Source organism: Orbicella franksi, chromosome 3, assembly GCF_964199315.1.
Source record: "Orbicella franksi chromosome 3, jaOrbFran1.1, whole genome shotgun sequence".
Classification (NCBI taxonomy): Eukaryota; Metazoa; Cnidaria; class Anthozoa; order Scleractinia; family Merulinidae; genus Orbicella; species Orbicella franksi.
Window position 1 is genome coordinate 2144429 of NC_138147.1, and position 23643 is coordinate 2168071.

The window sequence follows — 23643 nt, forward strand, 5'->3', positions numbered from 1 at the left end:
ACGTCCACAGCAGGGCTTTCGCGGCACCTTTTAAGGTATCGAACCAAAAACTATTCAATTTATTTAGTTACCGTTTCGTTTAAAAATTGAGTAAATGTAGTCAGGAGATGACATAGTCGATAAAAGTTATATTGAGATTTCAAACCTTAGGAGGAGAAGGTATTCGAAGCAGTCGTCTTTGTCGCTATTAAGAAATATGAAATTGTCAGTTAATGTGCTGTTTGAGAATCGGTATATCTTAGGGGTGAATAAAATCCAAGGCACGCCTACAAAACAGGATCTTGGTACCTCTTAGGGGTTCTTTTTCAAAATTTCCCACGAGTACCCCCGTCCTTTTGAGTATGGGATTCCCCCCGAGGGGGGGGGGCGGACTTAAATAAATGAGTTCTATGTTGCAATTGCCAATTTAGCTTCCCTTTTAGCCAAAATTGTGTTACAAATAGACCAACAAGTACTTTCCCTCTTACATGAAATCTAACTAGACACAAAGATAAAGATATCTGTGGATTGCTGAAGGGATGTCTCAAAACGGGTTTTCGTGTGAAACCACGCTATGAAAATGCGTTCCGCCTGTAGGTTCATTTTCATGCAAATCAACTGATTGTCACACGGAAGGTTTTGCATGAGTACTAGTTTTGAAACAAAGGCACAAGGTAACTCGGAAATGGTCTATTCTAAAACCTCTGTCCCACTTTCAATTCATTGAATTTGGGATCAACTTGCCATGGGCATTCATTGTTTACCATTGTGTACTTAAAAACGTGATAAAGACCCTTTTTTAGTTTCAGCGTACTAGTAAAGTTAATTTAATTAAAACTAGACAATAATTCTTTTTTTAGAAACTGCGTTACTACGCCGGCGGTGTCCTCATGTTTCTTAAATGTTTGGATGTTATCCCGGCTTCAGTAACATGAAGCGCCTAGAAGTATTTCTAGCTAGTCTTCGCTAGTCCGACCTCGTTTTCAGGGTCTCCCTGGGAACGAGATTGGATTTTTGTCACTTCGCCTAACAGAACCCCGGGTCCCCTTTATATTCTGTCTTATGGTGATAAATAAATTACGATTTTTGTCTAGCCAAGTTTGTTTATCGCCAAGAAGAGGCGTTTTGACCGGCATATTGTTCGTGTTCTGTTTCTATTTTAACGTTCAATTTAACCTTCATGTGCTTTGAACTCTAAATAAATATGGAACTAATGTACAATTAGTTTAGCAGCCTAAACAGGGTTTCTGATACACATAGAAATGTTAATAAAGAAATATTTACTCATCTTTAAGCTCAAAAAAGGAAAACTCTCTTATTCAAATGCCAGGAAATATGTCATTAAATGAATAGCACAGTTTCCGTTGTATTAGTTGTACGTTTTTATGCCGTTAGCCTTTAAAGCAGAAATCTGTCTTAATTATATTCAAAAGTATGCAATATTCATAAGCGGTTTTGTTATTTACTCAACTGTGGATATCACTCCAGCATAACTCTTGAGACTCTATTTACGCCACGCAAAGTTTCACTCTGATCAAACTTCAGTCTTCCTTTTTGAATGTTTCTCGTAACACGCCAACAAGACGTCTTTTATTTCGTCATCTTCGACAAATTCTAACGGCGAGTCGCCGTCATTATTCTTCACGTAAATGTCTCCTCCACACATGATCAAGTACTTTACGATGTCCAAATATCCCTTGGCCATGGCATAATGCATGGCGGTCCAGCCATCTTCGTCTCTCTTTCCCACTTCAGCGCCGAGCTCAACAAGAATCTTGCAGCATTTCATACTTCCCACAAAAGCGGCCGTGCTTAAGGCAGTATGGCCATACTCATTCAAGCAATTCACGTCAATCTTTTCCTCGCTCTGTGCAATCATTTCAAGCTCCTTTGATGTATCTTGTCCCGGGACCGTTTCTCGAATAATTAAATCTTCGGGGAAGCGGGTGGAGATTGATTTGCGTGGCTCATAATTTTCATTTAGATCTGTTTCAACATTTGACATGTCGCACGCTTGATAGTCGTCTTCAAGAGACTAAAAGTGAAGGACGATTTCCATATCTCTTAGCAGCGCCGTACTGAAACGTGATTATACAATGCAACAAAGCAACACACCTATCCTGGTTTAACACTCTCCCGTGCCTACAACAACTGTCAGACGAACGGGAACTTATCCAAACGATCCAACTTCGCTGACACCGTCGCAGGAACGTCAGCACTCAATAATTATACGAGCGTTAATTTGTTTGCGGATTGTTGTGGACCACTATAATTAGCCAATCATTGTGGCTTTTCAATCGCGAGACCGCTACACCTAATTACCGACGAACTTCCTTTGTTTTGCTTGTTTACACCGCCATGTCCTATATTAAAATTGCATGATCATATCATTAATTAAAGAGGAGGTTTCGCCGCTTTCAATGTTTGTTCGCTTTCACGTAGAGTAATCACAACGATTGCAAGACAGTTTGCAAGACGGTATTGTGAATTTCCGCAAATAAGGGATTTTGTTTGTCGAAGTTTTAAAGTATGAAGTAATCTTATTTGTCGAGTTTGCGTATTGTGTGTTGTTGTTGATATTGTACTTGTGGCTAAGCTAAGGCGCAAAATTGTATTACCGCTGTATGGACTTACAATGATGAGATTACCTAGTACAGACATTCCCTAACGTATTGTGCATGTTTCTGAAATGTCCACAACATTAGCAGCTGATTTACTTTCGATTTACAATCCCAGTATAAGGCTTGTAGAAAGGCTGAAGAAGACACATAAGATAATTTTTATTTAGTTATTTAAGGGAAAAGATAAGTTTGTGCGTATGCCTTTTTCGCGACTTATCGTGGACGGAGCATTGCGGGGTACATGCAGTATGTATATCTAATCGTTGTAGCGGAGTTTATGTCGCTACGTTACTTCAGAATGCATTTCGCTGTAAACTAGTTCACCCACGTTAGTGTTCCATTATGCAGAGCTAAAGGTCAGCGAAAGTAACCCGGCGTTAAATTTGAAAGATGAACAAAAGTTAACCTGACTGGACTGGCCGGTGCAGGAAGTTGTTATAGTTTAATGATACTTCGCCAAATTTATACGTAAAAAGCAAAAACACAAAAGCAAAAAGATAGCGGGTAGAACTGAGCAGAATTAAACTGAATTCCCATTCTAGGGACACGCTCTTTTCATTTAAGTTCATTAATTAAATTCCTACGTGCATGTTACTAGATAACAGGGGCGTAGCGAGGTTTTTGGATAGCCTGTTTTTAGATATATCAATTGAACCACTGATGCCACTAATAATTATGCATTTGCCGCTCGGCTGTCGCCGTTTTGCTAAGGTGAGATCGGGAGTACGAAGGGTTAAAATGGCAAACTTTTTCTCTTGTTATTTGGTAGCTTAAAAGAGGAGCTCCATCCTCCTGCTTCCACAGGTTGCGAAATCGTCAAGGATATCCTCAGCATTCAAAGTAACACCATACTTATGAGTATGCATTAGTGCAAGCCCATTAAGACAATCCTCTGTCATTGCTCGTGGAGAATTATCCCTCACAACAGTTTTTACTTAACCATATTTACCTCATGGTATGACGTAAGTCATGCTATGGGGTTTAGGGTTTGGGGGTTGAATTCAATTAAAAACCACTCACTCACTTTGTTAGACAATTAATTTATGCATTAAACCTGGATTAAACACGCTCTCCCATATCTCCCCCTCCCCGACAAGTTTGTCTCGTTGTTCAAAGTCACGCCATTGTCTCAGTGTACGTATTTGGGGGTTAGTACAAAGGCGAGAATATGACCAGGCACTTGGACAGATTCAAAATGGCGTCCTGTCCCTTTGAAGCGTGATGGTTTTTTGATTCCAAACCTGATCGGAACATACCTTTGTGGAGCCAAAAAAAGGAAGGAAATATGTTACAGAATATTCGACTGCAGAGAAATGGGCGTCAAATTCCTAAAAGTGACGATCACATGAACGATTGCTTCGAAGTAAACAAACCAAGCAAACAAACAATTTTTCAGTTCTTTTCTGATGTGGTGTTTTTAGCAGTACGCGAAGAAGCCCTCAGACTTTCTCAAAGGTTTTCTTCCGTGCTTGCAGAAGTTTAAGTTTTTAAGGGTTAAGGACCTTGACGGGAAGATTTCCGCGGCACGTTTCCTATTTGTGTGGCCTGCGGGAAGATCTTCACCAAAACGATTTACCGAACGCTGTCACAAAGAAAATTTTCAAAGCCAAGTGAACGCTTATAATACAGCCAATTTTCGGAGTTTGCCATCGGAAGATGATCGCTTTCCTCTTTCCTCTTTCCTCTTTCCTCTTTCCTCTTTCCTCTTTCCTCTTTCCTCTTTCCTCTTTCCTCTTTCCTCTTTCCTCTTTCCTCTTTCCTCTTTCCTCTTTCCTCTTTCCTCTTTCCTCTTTCCTCTTTCCTCTTTCCTCTTTCCTCTTTCCTCTTTCCTCTTTCCTCTTTCCTCTTTCCTCTTTCCTCTTTCCTCTTTCCTCTTTCCTCTTTCCTCTTTCCTCTTTCCTCTTTCCTCTTTCCTCTTTCCTCTTTCCTCTTTCCTCTTTCCTCTTTCCTCTTTCCTCTTTCCTCTTTCCTCTTTCCTCTTTCCTCTTTCCTCTTTCCTCTTTCCTCTTTCCTCTTTCCTCTTTCCTCTTTCCTCTTTCCTCTTTCCTCTTTCCTCTTTCCTCTTTCCTCTTTCCTCTTTCCTCTTTCCTCTTTCCTCTTTCCTCTTTCCTCTTTCCTCTTTCCTCTTTCCTCTTTCCTCTTTCCTCTTTCCTCTTTACTCGGGAGAAGATGACATGTGCGGCGTTAGTAACCCATCCCCTTATTGAACCTTTCCAACAGGTCTTAACTTACCTGATCTAGCGACAACCGTTGCTGCTTTTGGTCTACTGCTCCGCCCCTGAGAAAATTGATCAATTTCAACAGTTTTAACGTTTGCAATAAAGATAACAAATGCAGGGTTTTGAAAATTTCAATCACAAAAGTTAGATATAATATCATTTTTAGGGAGGATATTCTGTTTGACGATTACTTTTTCAAAGAAGAACAAGTAAAAAAAAATTTAATCAAGATGGAGTTAAACTTGTAAAGTTTGTCACAGTATGAAAGTGTCCTGTACTGAAACGAAGCCTTTTGCTGTTAGTCTAAAAGATTGAAAGTTATTACTGCAACCTGGAACTATTCATTTTATTTGTTGTAGTTTTGATTTATGTAAAGGTTGATATTTGTGTACAAAACGAAATAATTTGGTAACAGTTGGGCAGACCATACCTGAGTGTATTGACGATGTCTCGCGGAAGGTCCAGCAACGCAAGCATTTTTCAGCGAGGGAAACAGACTGAAAACAAAACTAAGACAGAGATACACGGTGGAGACTGTTGTTTATTTTCCTGGTTGGCTAAAGTAGAAAAGAATAGGGTTTTTGAATGATTCCAGGACATATTCCGTAAGAGAAAAAGTCCTCGGGAAACAGAAGTTTCTAGCTTCCCGAGTATTCCGCAGTCAATAATCTTATTGCAAGGCGACGGCAACCCTACGCACTCAAGGAAGCGATGAGGAAATCACGATAAGCAAGATTTACATGGCTCCAGAACACTGCAAAAAGTTTCATTAATATGAGTTAGTTTCGTTTATCTTCTTCGTGGTCATAAAAGCACTTGATTTATCATTCAGGTATCGCCGTCACTTTTTGATTTATTGCTGTTTAGGTAAACAGCGAATGGCCTCCAAATCAGAGTTGTGAAGTTTCAGACTTGGTGGAGTTTTCTGGGCAAACGCCTTACGACTGTCATTTCTGTCGATTTGAACGTTATCGATGGTTTTAAGTTGTTTGTTTACTTTTCGTTATATCTGTTTTTAGACCAAATGATACTTTGCATAATTATGCTACTAATTTTGTGAAGGTGCAATGTTGCATGATCATTTTATACGGTATGTGCTATGCCTTAATTATGGTGGTTGTATTCGAGGTGTAAAGTTTTTTTCTTTTTAGACAAACAAACCCTACAATGTGATAACGAATTTTGAAGTGGTTTCTTTATTTAAAAGTTTGGAATTTCGCGGTCTTCCAACCTGCTAGCGGAATGTTACAGTTTTGATATGAAAAAACCCAGTAGATACATACATACATACATACATACATACATACATACATACATACATACATAAACTTTATTTTTTCTCGAATTTAAGAGTAGCTATTATACAAGCTAATTTTTCCGAGGGAAAAATATCAAAAGAAATCAACATAATACACAGTAACATACAAACTACAATTCTGTGGGATATTTACAATTAACGGCTAAAATGAAATAAATCTGTATACTGAATATTTTAAAATGCGATATTAAGCAAAAATGTAATTTGCGAAATGTTCCAAATTTACATTAAGCTAAAGCTAGCTAATACTTTTTTAAAGTCATTAAGGTTCAAAGTTCGAACATTGTCCGGCAGTGAGTTCCACTGTTTAACGACATGATAAGATCTGTGAGCCACTGAACTTGGAAAGTAAATCATGCATGAAAGGGTGTTATGAGGCATTGCTCATTAAGAAACTACTTGTGATGTGAGGGCAGTCTAGCTTTCGAACAAGCCCATAAAGCCTTTTTCCATTCAGGGGTGGGTTGTGATATTTGCAAAATGAAAAAGTTTATCGTTAAGAAGCTGTTTGTTACTCAGGCCTTCCTACACGTTTTACATCAAGTGTATCTATAGATGTCTTCCTTGTGCTGTAGTCAAAAACGGCAGGATCATTTTTTTTGGTCAAAAGTGAGCTATAGACTGAACGAAACACTCGAGCCTGCGGTAAGTAAATAAATAATTAATACTTTCCCATCGCGGTAACTGATGTACAAGTAGCGCAGTGTGATAAGCGCTGGCTCGCCATGCGCGACATTGGGAGTTCGAAACCTACTGGTGGCTGGAGAATTTTTTTCCTTTTCTTCTTCATTGCTTTTTTTCTTTTTCTGTAAAGAAACCATATACCGAAAGGTAGCGTCTGTCTTTCCGTTTCTTGTGTTAAAAAAATCGTCTGGACCCTTTAATCATTCGTTTATATCGATTGCCGCTCACAATATCACGTAGGTTTGTGAAGGAAAAAGTCAAAAACAACGAAGACTTTCCCTGAATCGAATCGCTAAGGAAGAACCAGAAGTATTTTCCTTACAATGAAAAAAATAGTTGTACCTTCTACCTCTCGAAAATAACTAACTTTACACGCTGCAAGCGACTGTAAAACGGCCTTAAAAGGCTGAGGTTCGAACCCCGGGTGGGAGTGGGACTCCTATATGAAAAGGTCGCGGATGCTTGTCGTCTCGGGTACAAATCAAGGATTCTGGTCTCACTTAGGGTGTTGATGACGAAACGTCACCATTTTTAGCTGTCAAAGTATCCTTTGGGGTGCACTCGAGGAAATAATAATAAAAGAAACGTTCTCATTTGATTTCTGTTTTCAGGCTTGATTTCCGCTGATCTCTCGAGTACGCGTCGGGTCTACGAGTGCGCGCGGGATCCTTTCCTGAACAGTGGCTAGTGATCGAACCTATTCCGTTTTAAGTGGCATCTTTTAGGGGTCTAATGAAGCTCAAGCAACGTCCGCATAAGTCTCTCTTAGGAGTTAAATTCAAATTTTCCGAAGAGCATCCCTTGCCTTTTCATACGGGAGTTCCCCCCCCCCTCCCAGGGGATTTCCAAATGTAGTGAACTGAGTGAAGGAGTGATAGAGTGAAATCTTTTCACCACTACAACTTGGAAAATAATAAATATTTTTCAAGTTAAGAAAGAAGTAGTAGTAAGTTTTAGGTACAGGCCAGGGAGCGTCAGAATGTTGTTACCGCGCAATTTAGGGACTTTAAGATATGGCACGGCTAGGCAGATAGTGAAGATCACTTCCGGTGACGTCATGACGCGCGTACCACTGCGGCTTTCGCGCCGTAGCCTTGCTTTCTACTACGGGAAAGTGCCTGCTTTCACGTACTCTTCACTACGTGAGTATAAGCCTGTTGTTTACTTCTCATTTTAACGCTTTTTGCACTGTTTGAACAGCCTGGTTTGAAGACAAAGTTTTCAATCGTAAAATTAAAGTCAGTTCTAAGATCATTGTTTCTTTGTCATTTGTACGGAAAATTTGAACGATTTTAGCACCTACCGCGAGATGATCAATTCAGTCATATTAGTATCGGGCCGAACAGCCGCGGTTTATAAGAAAGCTTCGTATGTTCTAATCTGAGCTATAATTGTTTATTACTGTTCAAAATGTATTTTATTATAATCGAAAGTTTGCATTTTCGGGCTTATCACGTAATCGTTGTACGCAAAACCTGTCCGTGTTGAAATCGAGCTTTTTTATATCAGAGTTTATATTTTGTTTTGTGGTTGGAATATTACAGGCGGTTCTATCAAGTTCTAAAAGGTAAATCTGAGTTCTGGGAGATGTAAGACGGATACAGGAGAAGGAAATCATTGTCATTAATCAAGCCTATTTCGTATGAAAGTAGAATGATCTCTGGTTTCCTTGAAAGTAGTCATTTTTGTAAAGACACGTAGAGACTGCACATACCGTTGCCGTACAGCAAAATCTTAATCATTTGAGTTTGGCGGGTAAAACACCGTTGCCAGCCTAGTCCCTCACGGCAAAAGTAGCCGTAGTAGCACCTCGCCGTAGCGTATCTTAAAGTCCCTATTATAGGAGGTAGTAGGGAGAGTAAACATATTCCTCACGTAGATAGGATACTTAGTTAGAAATAAACTTTTGGAGAGTAAAATTAACATATTGTGTATACGTATGTTATATAGAGAAACACAGTTGACTTTGTCCAATAACGTATCATAGAATGAACCTAAGATTCCATTTATTGAGAGCATCTAGTTTCTCAGTATTTCGCGCGCCGCAGAAATGCCACACCGATGAACAATAATGAAAGTGCGGTAGGATAAAGGCCTTATACAGTTTAACCGAAGTGGCTTTGGAGATCACTTTTCTAAATCTTATCATGACATTTAACTGATTATTTACCTTTTTGCAAACCGAAGAAACGTGTTTATCAAACTGAAGTTTGTTGTCAATGCTTATACCAAATATGTCGATGGACTCTTTCACTGGAAAAGAGAAAGTATGCTACGTAACATCAAGTATCGAGGCCTGATGTTTAGTTTCGTTGACAATCATACCGTTGTCATTGTACCATTGATTTGCTGTTTCAACTTCCTTACACAAGCATTCTTCTAGTGCCACCGGATCCCAGTCTAAGCAATTAATTTGATGGTCGTCAGGTACGCGTTTAGCTTAGCTCTCTTTATATGATAGAAAAGATCGTGTATAAATATATTGAAAAGAATGGGGCCTAAAACGCTACCCTGAGGCACCCCCGCTCAACAGTCTCCCATGACGAGAAGGTGTCACCAATCTTCACCCTCTGTTGTCTCTTTACAGGGCACAGCTGTCCTCGTCTAGCCCGTAGGGTTTGAGCTTGGCTAATAACAGTGGGTGCTGTATAACATCAAAGGCCTTTGACAAATCCATTGACACTATCCCCACGAGTTGCCCATCATCACCTCCACTCTTCTATGATTCTTAATAACGACGTCTCACAGCTGTGGAACCGTTTATACGAGCTTATAAAATCAGACAAAATAAAACTATAAAAGTCTTTTAGCTGTACGACTAAAATCCTCTCATAAATATTGTTGATTCCTGGCAAAACTGTGACCGGCCTGTAGTTTGCCTTACTCAATTCGTCATCTTGTTTAAATAGTGAAGTGACTTGTCCCATTTTCCACGAGGCTGGATACCTACATCGACTGATAGAGGAGTTAATTATATTGGCCATTGGCCTGGCAATCACAGCCGCTGACTCTTTAAGTAGTCTCGGAGAAATCGTGTCGTGGCCACAGGATTTTTGGACATTTATATCCAGAAGCAATTTCTCTACCAGAACCTGGTTTATGGGTTGAAATTTGAAGTAACCTTGTGAGTTGTGTTCATGAATGGGAAGAATACTCGGATGATTTGAAGGTTTTCAACATCCGGTCGTCAACATCCTCGAAAGCATCACGAACATTTATACTTAGATTCCAGTTGGAGTTTGTATCCTTCGAAGATCATCATCAAAGAACGAATCATTTAATTTGGGTAGTGCACAAAAAGAATATTCTTAATCCAGGTTATGCCGGTGTGGATAACATTTAAAAGTTTGTTTGCTCATACCAGCACAATTCGCATAAAACCAGCAATCACAGTTGTAGCACAAAATGGTGTCCTGGTTGCTTCGTACACTCCGTTAACATTCCCTACAAGGATACTTAAATCCCAGGCCTAGGTGGACCTGGGTTTGGATGAATATCCCCAGACAGTCTGATCAGTTGAAATGATCGAGCACCATCCACATCATTGGGCAGTCGACCTTGCAGAAACGTTCGTCTCCCACTCATGCAGCTGAAATCGTAAGCATACAAAAGACAAGAAGGAGGGAAGGGAATTTGTATCGCTGTTATAGTATCCTTCCCATATGACGCCTACGTATACATATCTAGCCTGCGAGCAGGCTCACGTTGGAGCAAGGGCGCGCGGCATAGCCGCGAGAGCGAAATCGAGCGGCGAAGCCGCGAAACAAGAAACTTTCTTGGCACCTCTTCACCAGACTCCTTCCCGCCGGATCGCTTTGCTCTTCGCCGCTAGCGCGCGTGACTCAAAGGTGTAGTACATATCAAGCATGGTTACAATCTGTTGTTCTCTGACTAAAAAGGTACCCAGAGGGAAGAAAAAAAGAGGCAATAACGGTAAATCGAGGAGAGCGGAGAGAGCACGTGCTGCCGCCATCTTGCCTTGCATAATCACCAAGTTATCTCCCTCATCAACGCTCAGTTGTACGCTTTGTTCCGTTGGATAAGCACTAGGAATATCTCATTTCATTTTGTTTTCCCTGTTTCCTTTGACGCGACACTTTCAAAACAAGCTAACTAAAGAAGAAGTGTCCTCACGAGAAAAATTTGCCTACACTTTGAATTCCTTTCTAAAGCCAGTTCAATCAATGAATTTGCAATTCATTGTTGACTACTCCCCTGTTGTATTTTAAGATAAACAAACCTGCTTATTCTACCAAGCAAAAATTAAGAGGCGAAATGAAAAACACACATAGGGGAAACAAATGAAAGAGGAAAGGCGTGATCATTTTGCTTTCTTGATCTCCTCCATCCGGTAACTACTGACGCATAGGGGTTTACTGCGTTCTGAACTCGTCTGGTAACAACCAAACAATCTCAGAGTGGTGAAACCAAGTTCGCAGTTGTGCAGTGGTATAAAATAACTTTGGGCGTTGACAGTTACAGTAAATGGGAATGCTTTCGTTAAACGCATTGCCAACGACTTTGGAAAGTCTTTTTGTGGTTACTTTGGATTCACGTTCGGCTGAGGTCTATAATTGCTGTTTAAGACTCCAGCAACGGTCAGTAACCAATCAGAAAGTAGGTGTTGTGTCCTTAGCCAATCAGTGGCACGGCCAACCCAGGCATATCGTTAGGCTATCAGCACCGTGCCCCTTGAAACACGAACACCTGTTCATGTTAGACACCTTTACTATCGCGTTGCCTAGTGTTGCATGCATAATTTATACAGTTTAAATTTTTCGCAGCGGGTAAATTACATGCGTTATCACAAGAGCTCGTCGCCTAAAATTGTGTTTCAGAAGTCATAGTTTTGTATCATGCGTTTCGAGATCGGCAGCATGACTAAGTCAATCTTGGCTGTAGTTCTGATGATGGGGTGCAGTGGATTCATCCTCAGGTAAAAACTGTTATAAAAAAAACTTACAGATTACTACCACTATCATCTAACGTTAACACAAGCTTCATCCCACATTCGTCGCCAAACGTGAGGTGAATTGTCACAAGGTAAATTCAACCTTGAAGAGAGTTGTCTGGAATACATAAAACGTTGATGATTACTTTTGCAGAGTACATCGAGATACTGTGCTGAATGTCGGACGGCGGAACGCACCTATAATGTACAGAGCGCGAGCAATACACGATTATTTTTTCCAATATTTGATGCACTAATTAAAATTTTATTTCCGATGGTATAGCCGTCTAGACCTAAATCCCATAACAGTTATGTCGGATTCAGCTCAATTTTTGTCACACGGAGAAATACTATTTTCATAGGAAATCACTCCAGTAAATCGTTACTGTTGTGTTGTTTACGCTTAGCTGGTCTTCGCTAAGCAGCAAGTTCCTCTATGCTAGTACTGGGCTGTTACAATGCAGTCCACGTAATGAGCTAGCCTACCAACAAATCCCTTTATGAAATCGGGCAGTATTTAAATGACGTTGAATTTTGTTTCGCACAAGTTATCAACAGAATTATTTTTTTATTATTATTATTATCATTTTCTTTTTTTCCATCAGTTTTCGATTCTGGTCAAGCAAACTAAAATCAGCGGTTCAAAGCGCTATTGAACAAATTCAAAAGGCAAGAAAATCTTGCTTCAGTTTAAATCCTCATTAGTGTTAATCAGTTTTCGACAAACAGCCCGGAGCTGTACCTGTTCGTATCTTTTCTTTCGCTGAAACGTAACTTGGAAAAAGGAATTTTCTCTCTTATGTTAACTTCTCGTGATATTTAATCGTGATTTTCGCCGGGTCTGTTAATTAACTCACACAGCTGAACGTCGTCCAAAACAATTTTGATGTATTAAAATTGCTCCAGAAAATTGTTTGATGTTTGTGGCGTATAGTCTGCATGAAGTCTGTTGCGCTGAATGACAATGTTTTGTTTATATGCGGGTGACTGAATTGTTTGCAATAGATTAATTCACGCTATAAATTGCGATTGGAACCAAACGTAGTTTTCTCTTTCCACTGAGGCCCCCTCCACACTACGCTAGTTAAATTTGAAAACACTACGCTGGAGAAATTTAAAAACGCAACAATCACCGGTCATTTTGGATTTGTCTTTGAGGAAAAATCGTGCGGGAAAATCCCATAAATATCGTAACGTTATCGTTTTCGAAAAGCTCCTTTTCAAAATGTTTTCCGCCCACATTAGAACTCCAAGCTGGCATTTCCAAATTCTCCCGGTTTGAAAAGCGTTTTCGAAAAGCTCCGTTTTCGTGACAGAATAATGTGGAAGGAAGGCCTAACCGTAGAAAAAAAAGCTGCGTTTTCAACTTTCTCCGGCGTAGTGTGAACGAGGTCTTATAAACATTTCGGAGTTCCTTATTCACACCAAGCTGAACGTTCGAACGCCCTCAAGTTGTGTTGATGTTGTGTCGACATTGTCGAGAACCGTGTTAAATCAAAGGAACACAAATGTTTGATAACTGATGTATCAGAACGGACGAAATTCGTGTTCCTGAGAGTCTCGAGCAGTTGCAACAGTCAGGTGACAGCCTATATACACGCGAGGAGTCTGTTTATCTTTAGCTCATTATAATTACTGAACAATTATTCCACGAGGGCGCGTTGGATGGTAGATAGCCAAATTTCCCATGGGGAGCCTCTGCCGGCGGAGGAGAGAGCTATAATCATCTCATATCCAGCAAGCGCGAGTGGAATAATTGTTTGATATATTGTTTTATTAAAAACGCCCCCAAAATATAGAAAGTTTAACTTAAGTAAAGAAACAACGCCCCAAAAAATCACGCGTACGCTTACTATATTTAGTGGAACGTGATATGAGATCTCGTGACCCATGATGGCTAAGCCAATGAAAACTCTCGAATTGCATTATCCAATGAAATGATTGGTCATATACCCATATACCACGATGGATAGGCCAATGAAACTGTTTAACTTCGTTATCCCAATTAAGCCGACACCCTCTATTAAGCGGACACTCACCCTGGTCCCGAAATTCACGTGTTATATTTCCCTTTATAACGAACCCCTGTTCAGCAGACACCTCTATTAAGCGGACGCGGACACCAGAATAAATTGTATTTGGCTAATTTCTATTGTTAGAAACCTCTATTAAGCGGACACCGGACTGAATAGACAATGTGGCATTGGATTAGGTCCTTGAAATAGTCGATTAAATGTACCCGTGTTATCGTAGCTTTATGAAAAGGGCATTATTACAAACAAATTAAAGTTGGTAATGAGTTTGATTTGCAAGGCAATGAACGTGTAATGAAAAACTTACTCATGTCTATCAGTCTGTCTGTCACCCACAAGTAAATGCTTATTCTTAGGAATAAAGGACATTTCTGTTTTTCAGATGCATTTTAGCAGACGATAGTCGCTGCAACGTATCTGTCTACAAAACAACTCAAGACCTGGTTTACTGTGTGAAAAATGGCATCCATTATGACAAGACGCGGCGCCCAAAAACCATCTTCCCAAGAGGTAAGCAAGAATTTGTTTACCACTCTTTATCATAAGAAGCGCTGCTGTTTGCTACTAGCTGGCTCAGCTGAACACTGGCTAGCTCTCATGTTCACGTTCGTTCATGTATTGCAATCCATTTCAGCCATCGCAGGTCAATCCAAATTTACTTTCAGCTGTTGCTCGAAGTACACCGGTTACTTAAGGGCCCCTTTGATGAGTGTGTGTTTGGCCATATTGCATTTTTGCGAACTCCCTCATGCCTCTAATAAATAAGGCAATCAATCAGTCTGTCAGTCTATCGTCCGTCAGTCTGTCAGTCCGTCAGTCCAGTCCGTCAGTCCGTCAGTCCGTCAGTCCGTCAGTCCGTCAGTCCGTCAGTCCGTCAGTCCGTCAGTCCGTCAGTCCGTCAGTCCGTCAGTCCGTCAGTCCGTCAGTCCGTCAGTCCGTCAGTCCAGTCCGTCAGTCCAGTCCGTCAGTCAATCAGTCCGTCAGTCCGTCAGTCTGTCAGTCAGTCAGTCCGTCAGTCTGTCAGTCCAGTCAGTCCAGTCAGTCCAGTCAGTCCGTCTGTCCGTCAGTCCGTCAGTCCGTCAGTCTGTCAGTACTAACAAATCAGTAGCCCAACTACGTTGTCAGAACATTGCATAAAAGATGAATTAAAAACGCGGTTATGTCTATCATCGAAAATCAATCTGTACAAATTTCAGAAATGGCTAAAAGGCTTTTAAAAAGTATTTAAAAAAATTATATCATGTAAAAAATAACAGACTGAAAAAAATACAAAATTAAAAAAGAAAAGAAAAGAAATGTGAATGGTCTATCGCTAAATTGTGGCATATGTCTCGGCATTTTGATTGGTTCTTATTTATGATCTATTGGAGGACAGACAAAAAAATGAAGTCATTAACATTTATTTGAACGTTTCAATGTCATCTAAAACAGTGACATTCCCCTTCGTGCTCGTGTGCCGCATTTTTGTTCTTACCATATTTTGACATCAACTGTGATCCATTACTGAACAGACGCACGGCAACATGGAATCTATTTGTTAAAATTATAATAAGCTAACTAGAGAATTTATTTTGGTTCTGAAATAAAAAGAGGAGGTTAACTTTCAAATGAGAGTTTCCTCTAGCCGCCGGCATATGATGTCATCTCTCTTCTGTTTTCTTCTTTCAGATGACCCTGTGTTTGTTAATGTCTCTATCGAGATTGCGTCACTTCAGGTTGATACTAGCGACATGGTATGATATATCGATTTTATCAGCACGTAATGAACCTAACAGTATCCATTCACTTAAACATAATTTTAAAACGGATCATGGTAAATTTAAAATTTATGTTTCATGAGGGTTTGAGTCTTCTCACTATTCCTTTTACTATTTATTAAGCATTGACAAAGCGAACCAAGCGGTTCGACGTAACCTAGTAGCTTACATTTGGTATAAATCTACTATTGTTCAATCACAAATGCCGCTCTCTTATTGGCCACGCTGCTCACTATCTATTATGTTGTTTAGATAACGTTTTGAAATAGTAGATTTATACTAAAAAAATCAGATAGTTCGCTCTCTCGTCAACTATCACGAGCTCATAATCTAACTGTTGCTACTACATTTTTTCAGCTCTCTTCTTTGCTAGTGTCCAACTGACTAACTTATAAAATCTATTTTATTTCTGTAATAATATAATGAAGAAGTATTTACAGTACTTTGAGTTCCGTAGCCAGCGGTTTGTGTTCCTTCCGGATCGCTGCGTACGAAACAGTCAAACATCAGTTTTTCCTCTATCTTGTAGAAAGAAAGCTTTTTTAGGATTATCGCCAGGAGTCGTTATGTAAAATACTATCATGTATTGTTCTTGCTATTGGCTGAACTGAAAACAAATTTTGTGCACCCTGTAGGACTTTTCCATAGAGTTCTTCTTCAGACAGAGATGGCATGACCCTAATCTGGCATATGCTGAGCAACAAGCAGGGGGAAAGAAATTTATTGTCTTCAAGGTTGATTTAGTGAAAGACTTGTGGACTCCGGACACGTATATTTACGGCATTAAGTCTATACAGACGGTACAGACTGATAGTGCAGTCCCTGCAAGTGAGGGTTTACGTATATCGCCCAACGGAGATGTGCTTTTTAGCACCAGGTATTCTGACTGTCATTGACTAAAATATCATAATATAATGCAGCTGTTTTAAGAAAGGTTGTCCTACAAAAGCGTATAAGTGTATTAGCGCAAGCAACAATTTGAAAGGTAATATGGGTAATGTGGTTCACGGTTTCTTGATCGAAGCTCAAGGTGTTTCAGTGTGATAGAAGGAAACAGCACAAACACGTGAACTGGTGCTTTCCCTTCTTTCTTGCTGAAACACTGTCAACCTCAACCAAGAAAAACGTTTAACTATTACTATCCATTATGCCACTCGACAATGTCGAAAATGCATTACTCGTCAAACTCAGTTCGCGGTATCTGTCCAGTAAAGATTTTTCGATCAGAGGGGTTCTTCTTAATCAAACAATAATCATCCATTTTTTGTTGGCATTGTTGTTGTTTTGCAGACTCAGCATGACACTGTCTTGCTCTATGACCTTTCATGATTTTCCCATGGACAAACAGACCTGCTTTTTGAACATCACTAGTTGTAAGTACCTGGATTGTTTATCACCCCATGCCGACCCCTGCCGACGCCTTCCCCTCTCCCCGGCCCCTTGAGGAACTAGTAAGACTGTCTTGATTTTTTTTAACAGTTTTCTACACAGACGAAGACCTTCATTACGAATGGGGTGAGTTGACAGTATTGGACGAAAATATCGCCCATTTTGTGCTCATGTCATACGAGAAGTCGGTGACAGCACAAGAGTTTACATCAGGTATGAATCTCTTTTCTATAACTAACTGAGAGAAGAGAAGGATTAGTTAAATGGTGAATTGGGATTAATCAATCAAATAAATAAGATGACTGAGACTAGATAAAACATCGTGCTTTAAGTTAAATGTAAGCGTCGCAATGTACCTCAGTTCAAAGGTGTGCACTGAGTGCACAGATATTAAAAAAGTATTCAACACCAGTAAAACAAGAAATCGAGAAATTCCTTGTTAGTATACGAAAGGTTGAATGTGAATCAAACACCTTTGATTCACATGACCATCTTTGACTCTTCGGTCAAAGGAAAGGGAGACCGTTGATATCGCCCATGACGTCAAACTAAACTTTCAAAACAAAGGAAATTCAAGTTGGACTGGTGCGAGTTGCTTTGTTTTGGAAGTCTGCCTTCTGAGTAGCTTGCGTCCCAGCATGGTTGATTTTGTACCATGAGGCCGGGTCGTGCAGAGGGGCTTATAGACCCACGAGTTTAAGCAGGAGTTCCTGGTTTAAGTTAACACCGATCAGACAAAAGTAGAGTTTTGAATCAAGTCATGGTAAACTATCAATTGGGCGTGAAATAACTACCGTAACTTCTTGTTTAAGGTCATTGTTATGCTCTGTTATGTTCCAGGTAAATACGGACGGCTTACAATAACGTTCGAATTCAATCGACGAATCAACTTCTACCTTCTAAGTTGGTACCTGCCTGCTACACTGATCGTAGCATTGTCGTGGGTAGGTTTTTGGATCGATACCAAGGCGACACCAGCTCGAATATCGCTCGGAACAATCACGATCTTGGCATCAGGCAGCTTTCTAATTGGGGAACAGGATGGCTTTCCTAGCGTGTCCTACATACGAGCAATTGATATCTACCTGATCACGTGTTTTGTGTTTGTCTTCAGCTGCATGGTTGAGTACGCTATTGTCCATTACGCAAAGAGATTGATGGAGAATAGGGAACACCACAAGAAAAACGACACAGAGACAGTGAGTGGCCTAACTGGATATATTAAGCATTAACGTAGAAAACGGGATAGATGGCTTTAGCAAACTGTTTAGCAACCTGAAAAAATTCTGGGGCTGGTGGGGTGGATTGCTCGTAACGTCCCATGCAAGTGGGAGGGAGGTTAACAATACTCCTAGCCACTTCATGGCGCCTTATATTCACATCGTTGATTGGAATGGATTTAACCTGTACAGACTTTAAAGATTAAATCCCGCATTTTCTGGCTCCGCCCGTTTTCTCTTCGACTGAAAGAGGTTCCAAGTGGGTTCCGTTACCTTTAGCTAATGCTTATATGAGACTAACTAAAGATTTTTAATTAACAATTAGTTTATGAGCTCGAGATGTCCATCGCGTGATAGTTGAGAGGGCACAGTCCGAATAACTATCACACTTAAGCTTATAAATCGAGAACGAATAATCTAATTGTTTAAGTGAAAATCTACTAGTCGTTCAAAACTTTAATATTAATCTTCATGATCTTCACAGACACTTCGAAAACGCGAAGACACGGTCGTCAGTTTGTTAACAAGTAGCGTGGCCAAACAGCGAGCGTCATTCATGATAGAATACCTAGTAGATTTATACTAAAATATTTTGTATCCGATATCTACTTAGGTACAGGAGTCCATTCCTTCCAATCCTCGTCCCAAGGCCAAAACAGTAGCAAATGGTGTGGTTAACACGGGATTCATGGATGTACTAACCACAGGGAATTCTCAAGACTTTCTACAGTGGACCAACTTCCTCCCAACTAACGACACTGTGCACAACACAGCAGCAGAAGTAAATAAAAAGCAGTCGTTCTTCAGATCTCACAAACCCCGATTCAGAGAGCGATTTGTGGTTTGCTGGGCAACAAAACTGGACGAGTTATGCCGCTTGACATTTCCACTGACTTTCTTGGTGTTGAGTATCGCATATTGGGCCGTATTTCTTTCTCGCTGAATAAGTCAGTGTTGCTTTCCAGTGAAAAATGAACTTCAATGCAGAAGCTTTGCTCAAGCGTACAACCTTGTACTGAGCGGATCGTCAAACTTGAAGCATCTTCAGTCGACTTAGGCCCCGTGAGCACTACGCTGAAGGAATATGAAAACGGAGGTCTCACTCAAGAAGAGCATCAAATGTTTTCCGTCCACACTGCGCTACAGGAATTTAAAAACGTAACAATCACCGGTCATTTTGGATTTGTGTTTGAGGGAAACCTCGTCAGGGAAATCGCAAGATTATCTTTACGTCATTGTTTTCGAAAAGTTCCGTTTTTAAAATATTTTCCGTCCACACGAAAACGAAAAGCCATTGTTTTCAAATTTCTCCACTTTGAGGAGCGTTTTCGATTTCGCGACGAATTAGCGTGGACGGTGGGCCTAACCATAGAAATAAAGCTGCGTTTTTAAATTTCTCCGGCGTAGTGTGGACGCTGCGTTAAGCGCGCAGAAATTCCAAATAAACTACCGTTTTTCAAAACATTTTCCCCGATATCAAAAGTTTATGTTGTCATTTATGTGCATTTGTTTCGAGTTCGTGTTTCCTGTTTGGATGAAAACCACTCCAATGAAAACCTTTTTGTTTTATTCCAACTGTTAAGGTCGTTTGCATTATTTGTTACAAACATTCACAAGAACTGCACAAAATATACCTACAGGCGAAAATGGAGCGATTAAGAATAACAAATTAATCGTCACATTAGTGTTCCTAGAAAACCAGCGCCTCTTTTAATTAATGATCAAGAAGGAATAAATAAAAGAATTAAACTTTGTAGCCAACTCATTCTATCTCATTAATTTGTACTCTTTGATGTTCAAAATGGCAGCCCAAACAACAAAAAGATTTTCTACTTTGTAAAACGACTGTGAAAGATCCCAAGGGTCTGTTTGATTTTGGGGAACCCTTTCCTTGCCATCTTGAAAGACTAAGCTTCTATACTGATTGCCATTTATTTCTTCGAATGTTTGTGGTGAGAATTTGCTAGTACATCACGACGTTAGACTTCTTCTATATTTTCATCATGTCATCATGTTGACTGTGCGCAGCCTGATTAGATATTGATGGGTAGTCAGTGTTTTCTTCAGATGGAGAGGGAAAAGGATGGGGGGGGGAGGGAGGGAGGTGAACGGGGAGACCGATAGTCTGCATATATCCGTAATTATAATTTTCCCTCTCCAGTAATAGGCTCACCGATAACCATGCAACGCCCTGAAAAGAACATTTAACGCCTTCACCCCCCCCCCCCACCCCCGCCTCTACAAACACCCCTTTTTTTCTAAGTGTGTGTTATCTAGTTTGTCTTGAAGCGTGGATTATCCAGAGTTCCATGCAAGGAAGGCGGAGGCAGAAATGTATGGACAGGAATCCCATGAGCTACTCCAGGAACTGCACTAGGTACCATGCCCCCAACGCTGGGCTGAGTACTGCGCACAGGGAACTGGTGAAGGTCAGCCAAGCAGTAATTGGAACCAGGATTCGTAGAGAGCGCATTTCCTTCCATCATGACAGACACGTCACGAATTCCTTGCACCGCGTTACGCCAGATCTTGTAAGGGACTGCCAACAGAAGATAACAAGGCCAACAGGCGCACCAGGCTGGGTGACAGTCGAAGAAATGATTGACAGCAGAATAGTTTGTGACCACAAAATTGGCTCCAACCGTTGCCGTCATTTCAAGACATTCCAACGAGTCGTACCGCTTGATCCCTTGACTCTTCCACCAACGAAGAATCATGGGATTGAAGTTAAACTGTCGAGAAAGATATCAGAGCGTCTCTTTAGAAAATCGACTTACTTGTCCTTGATTCAATGTTCAATGTACAAATGTGAAGCGATTATGTTCCATAATAACTGGGAGTCATTACCCTTCCTTGCTGCGGGCTCTACAAGCATATTCAAAGCAGGTGAAATTATTTTTGAGCATTACAAAGTATTTCGGTAGCCACGACACTCAGCTGAGTTCTATTGGAAATCTGCCAATCTGATTGGTTCTGTCAGTTAGCGTTTCGTTCGTTTAAGCGTCTACTCTCACTCTCTCGCTATTTTGAGTCTTCTGACCCTTTTGTTCAAAGACCGCGCGCCGGCCAAAATGAAAATTCGACTGTTTAGCTGTCAAGGAATCAACAACTTTGAAGTCTTACTACGTCTGATAATGACATTTTTGTACTGTCATTCTCGCTCGAAAACAAGTAATGTGTACCTATCTCGAGGGACCTCGCGATGAGTTTTAGCTGCATGAGCCAAGTCTACCGGTAGAATTTTTTCATTACAGATGTTTTGTTTAGCCGCTCTTATTATATTGTCTTCTATGTTTTTATTCCGCCAGCAGTAGTTTGCTAAATCCTGATATGAATTCGAACCCCGCCAGGACGAAAGAATCAGCTCTATGAAATGGCAAAATCATACTGAATCAAACTAAGTCTCGCGTGCGCGGCCACCGACCTTGCTTCGAGAAGAATTCATATTTTAAAATCAATCAAGACCACTGACCTCTATAGCAAAACTCGCTTTTTCACGCAGCATGTCCTCAGCCATGTCGAGTCCATCTTCTAATTTACGTCTCACGTTAGGATTGGAAGTATCAACGCTGACCACAAACTCCGGTCGAATATATCGCTCCTCGTAAAAGGAGGTACCGTGCTCATTACCCCACCGGGCATAGGGGTTCCGCCAGGGTGTGCTGTTAGATTGGATCCACCACTCGGGATCCCGAAAACTCAAGTATTGTCCCCTGTTGTTCAATCTGATCGTCGTTCAGAAAAAAGGAAATAAAATAAGAAAGAGACGTCAGCTTAATTTTCAACACTGTTAGCTTTAATTGTGTAGACTGTAGTTTGTTTTTGAGGCCTAACTGACGAAGAGTTGAAAACCTTACTATTGGCTCCGCAGGTGTATCAAGAATTTTATTCACGAAAATTGGCCGAGTCGTGTTTTTCGGCTATTTAGCAAATCCAGCTATTGAAAAGGTAAATAATTCATCCGTTTGTGTCGTGAAATCTCGACAATTTTTTTTTTCCAAACGATTTCGTCTTCTAGCAAAATCGGCGAGACTTTGATACGACCAGTTTCTGGCGCTTGAAGTATTCCGTAACCCAAAGAGATCAAAATATGTCAGCTAGATGTATACCTTGAGGTAATACCGCATTAAAACGATATTGAAGGTAAAAAAGTGACTGGTTTTAAGTTCTAACGGCAAAATTTACAAACCAAAAGCTTAAGCTGTAAGACGTACCTTTGCCCGTGTGGGACGTGTTTGCCGCAAGTTACAAACAGCAAAAGCGGACGATTAAGGATCTGATTGCGGAAAGCTTCAAGGTCACTAGTTGACTTTACAATGTTGGTCTTCAACGTGTTAGTAAACTCTTCTTTATCGCTAATGATTGAGACTTGCGTGTTATCTGGGAGGCGTACGTGTGTGTCGTCAGGGCCGCTTTTGTTCACTCGAAATTCATTCGGAGGGACAGATTTAAACACCGAGAATGAAATCAAAACGACTTCTGGCGAACTCTGCATTTCAAAACTGTATCTCAGTCTTTGAATCAAGTAGCAATACGTTCTAATGGAATAATTTAAATGCTCATTAAAAACAACGTAGCATCAGTTATACGTAATGTATACTATTTTTGTTTACAGCTGTACAAATACTACTGAACACAATGTCCGTGTTTTAACCTTCACTACTGACACAAGAAGACTTTTCCGACTGTCAGAAAACAGCATAAACGTAAGTCACGACTGAAAATAATATTTCAACCAATAAAACTAAAATGCTACAACTTGTAACCCAACAAGAACCCCGGACAACCTTACCATATCATCTACACAACTGCGAGACAAGTTGTTGAAAAGCGCATTAATAAAATTCCCAGCTGTGAGTTTCTGTATTTTCCTGCAGTGTACATCACTCTTTGAAAGTTTGCCACCGAGAAACGTACACGTTATTATATTTGCTATAATCTTTATACTATGATAACGATATGACTGAGAAAATTACTTCATTCTGATTGGCAGAGACCAGGCAATCCAAATTTACGAATTTCTCACTCATACAATAAATGGGAGCTCGAGCAATTAAGGTTTTACATTTCTCGTTATTCTTTCAATTTATCAAATTTGTTCCTTAGCGTTATTCTTTTTTTAATTCATGAAAAATTTAGGAATTACTGAGTACTTATTTACGTTTCCATTTGGCTATTTTGAATGCAAATCTTGTAACACTGACCGCTAAGATGGACCGCTCACGAATTAATGACGGCAAATTACTCTTTCAATTCATTGAACAAAATGAAAGTTTAAGTAGAAAAATAGAAATCTTTTTACCTCCCTGATTTGAGCACAATTTATATTTCAGTTAAATGTTCAAAGAGGCGACGTGAGAAACGTAAAGAAATGCTTATTTTTCGCGCGCGCGTTTACCGAGAATGGATCGCGGAAACGCATTAATTTATCAGCAGAATGAAAAGAGCCATTATAATAAATACTTTATTGAA

The 23643-nt window shown here is 40.2% G+C and overlaps 3 protein-coding genes across 3 annotated transcripts; 1 reads left to right on the forward strand and 2 right to left on the reverse strand.

Annotated features, from left to right (window-relative positions):
• Nucleotides 1-894: 894 nt before the first annotated feature.
• Nucleotides 895-2327, reverse strand: LOC145480611 (uncharacterized). Its single transcript, XM_081458884.1, has one exon. It carries the CDS (start codon nt 1982-1984, stop codon nt 1514-1516), a length of 471 nt encoding a protein of 156 aa, XP_081315010.1. The 5' UTR covers nt 1985-2327; the 3' UTR covers nt 895-1513.
• Nucleotides 2328-11128: 8801 nt separating this feature from the next.
• On the forward strand, nt 11129-20402 carry LOC145480617 (gamma-aminobutyric acid receptor subunit pi-like). The gene is made up of 8 exons (XM_081458888.1): nt 11129-11757; nt 14188-14315; nt 15474-15538; nt 16198-16439; nt 16853-16935; nt 17042-17164; nt 17792-18150; nt 18785-20402. Exons 1-8 carry the CDS (start codon nt 11678-11680, stop codon nt 19112-19114), a joined length of 1410 nt encoding a protein of 469 aa, XP_081315014.1. The 5' UTR covers nt 11129-11677; the 3' UTR covers nt 19115-20402.
• LOC145480606 (uncharacterized) lies at nt 20396-22672 on the reverse strand. Its single transcript, XM_081458879.1, has 3 exons — nt 22386-22672; nt 21644-21896; nt 20396-20903 (listed from the first exon to the last, which is right to left on the reverse strand). The coding sequence occupies exons 1-3, from the start codon at nt 22664-22666 to the stop codon at nt 20445-20447; spliced, it is 993 nt and encodes a 330-aa protein (XP_081315005.1). The 5' UTR covers nt 22667-22672; the 3' UTR covers nt 20396-20444.
• Nucleotides 22673-23643: the final 971 nt, after the last annotated feature.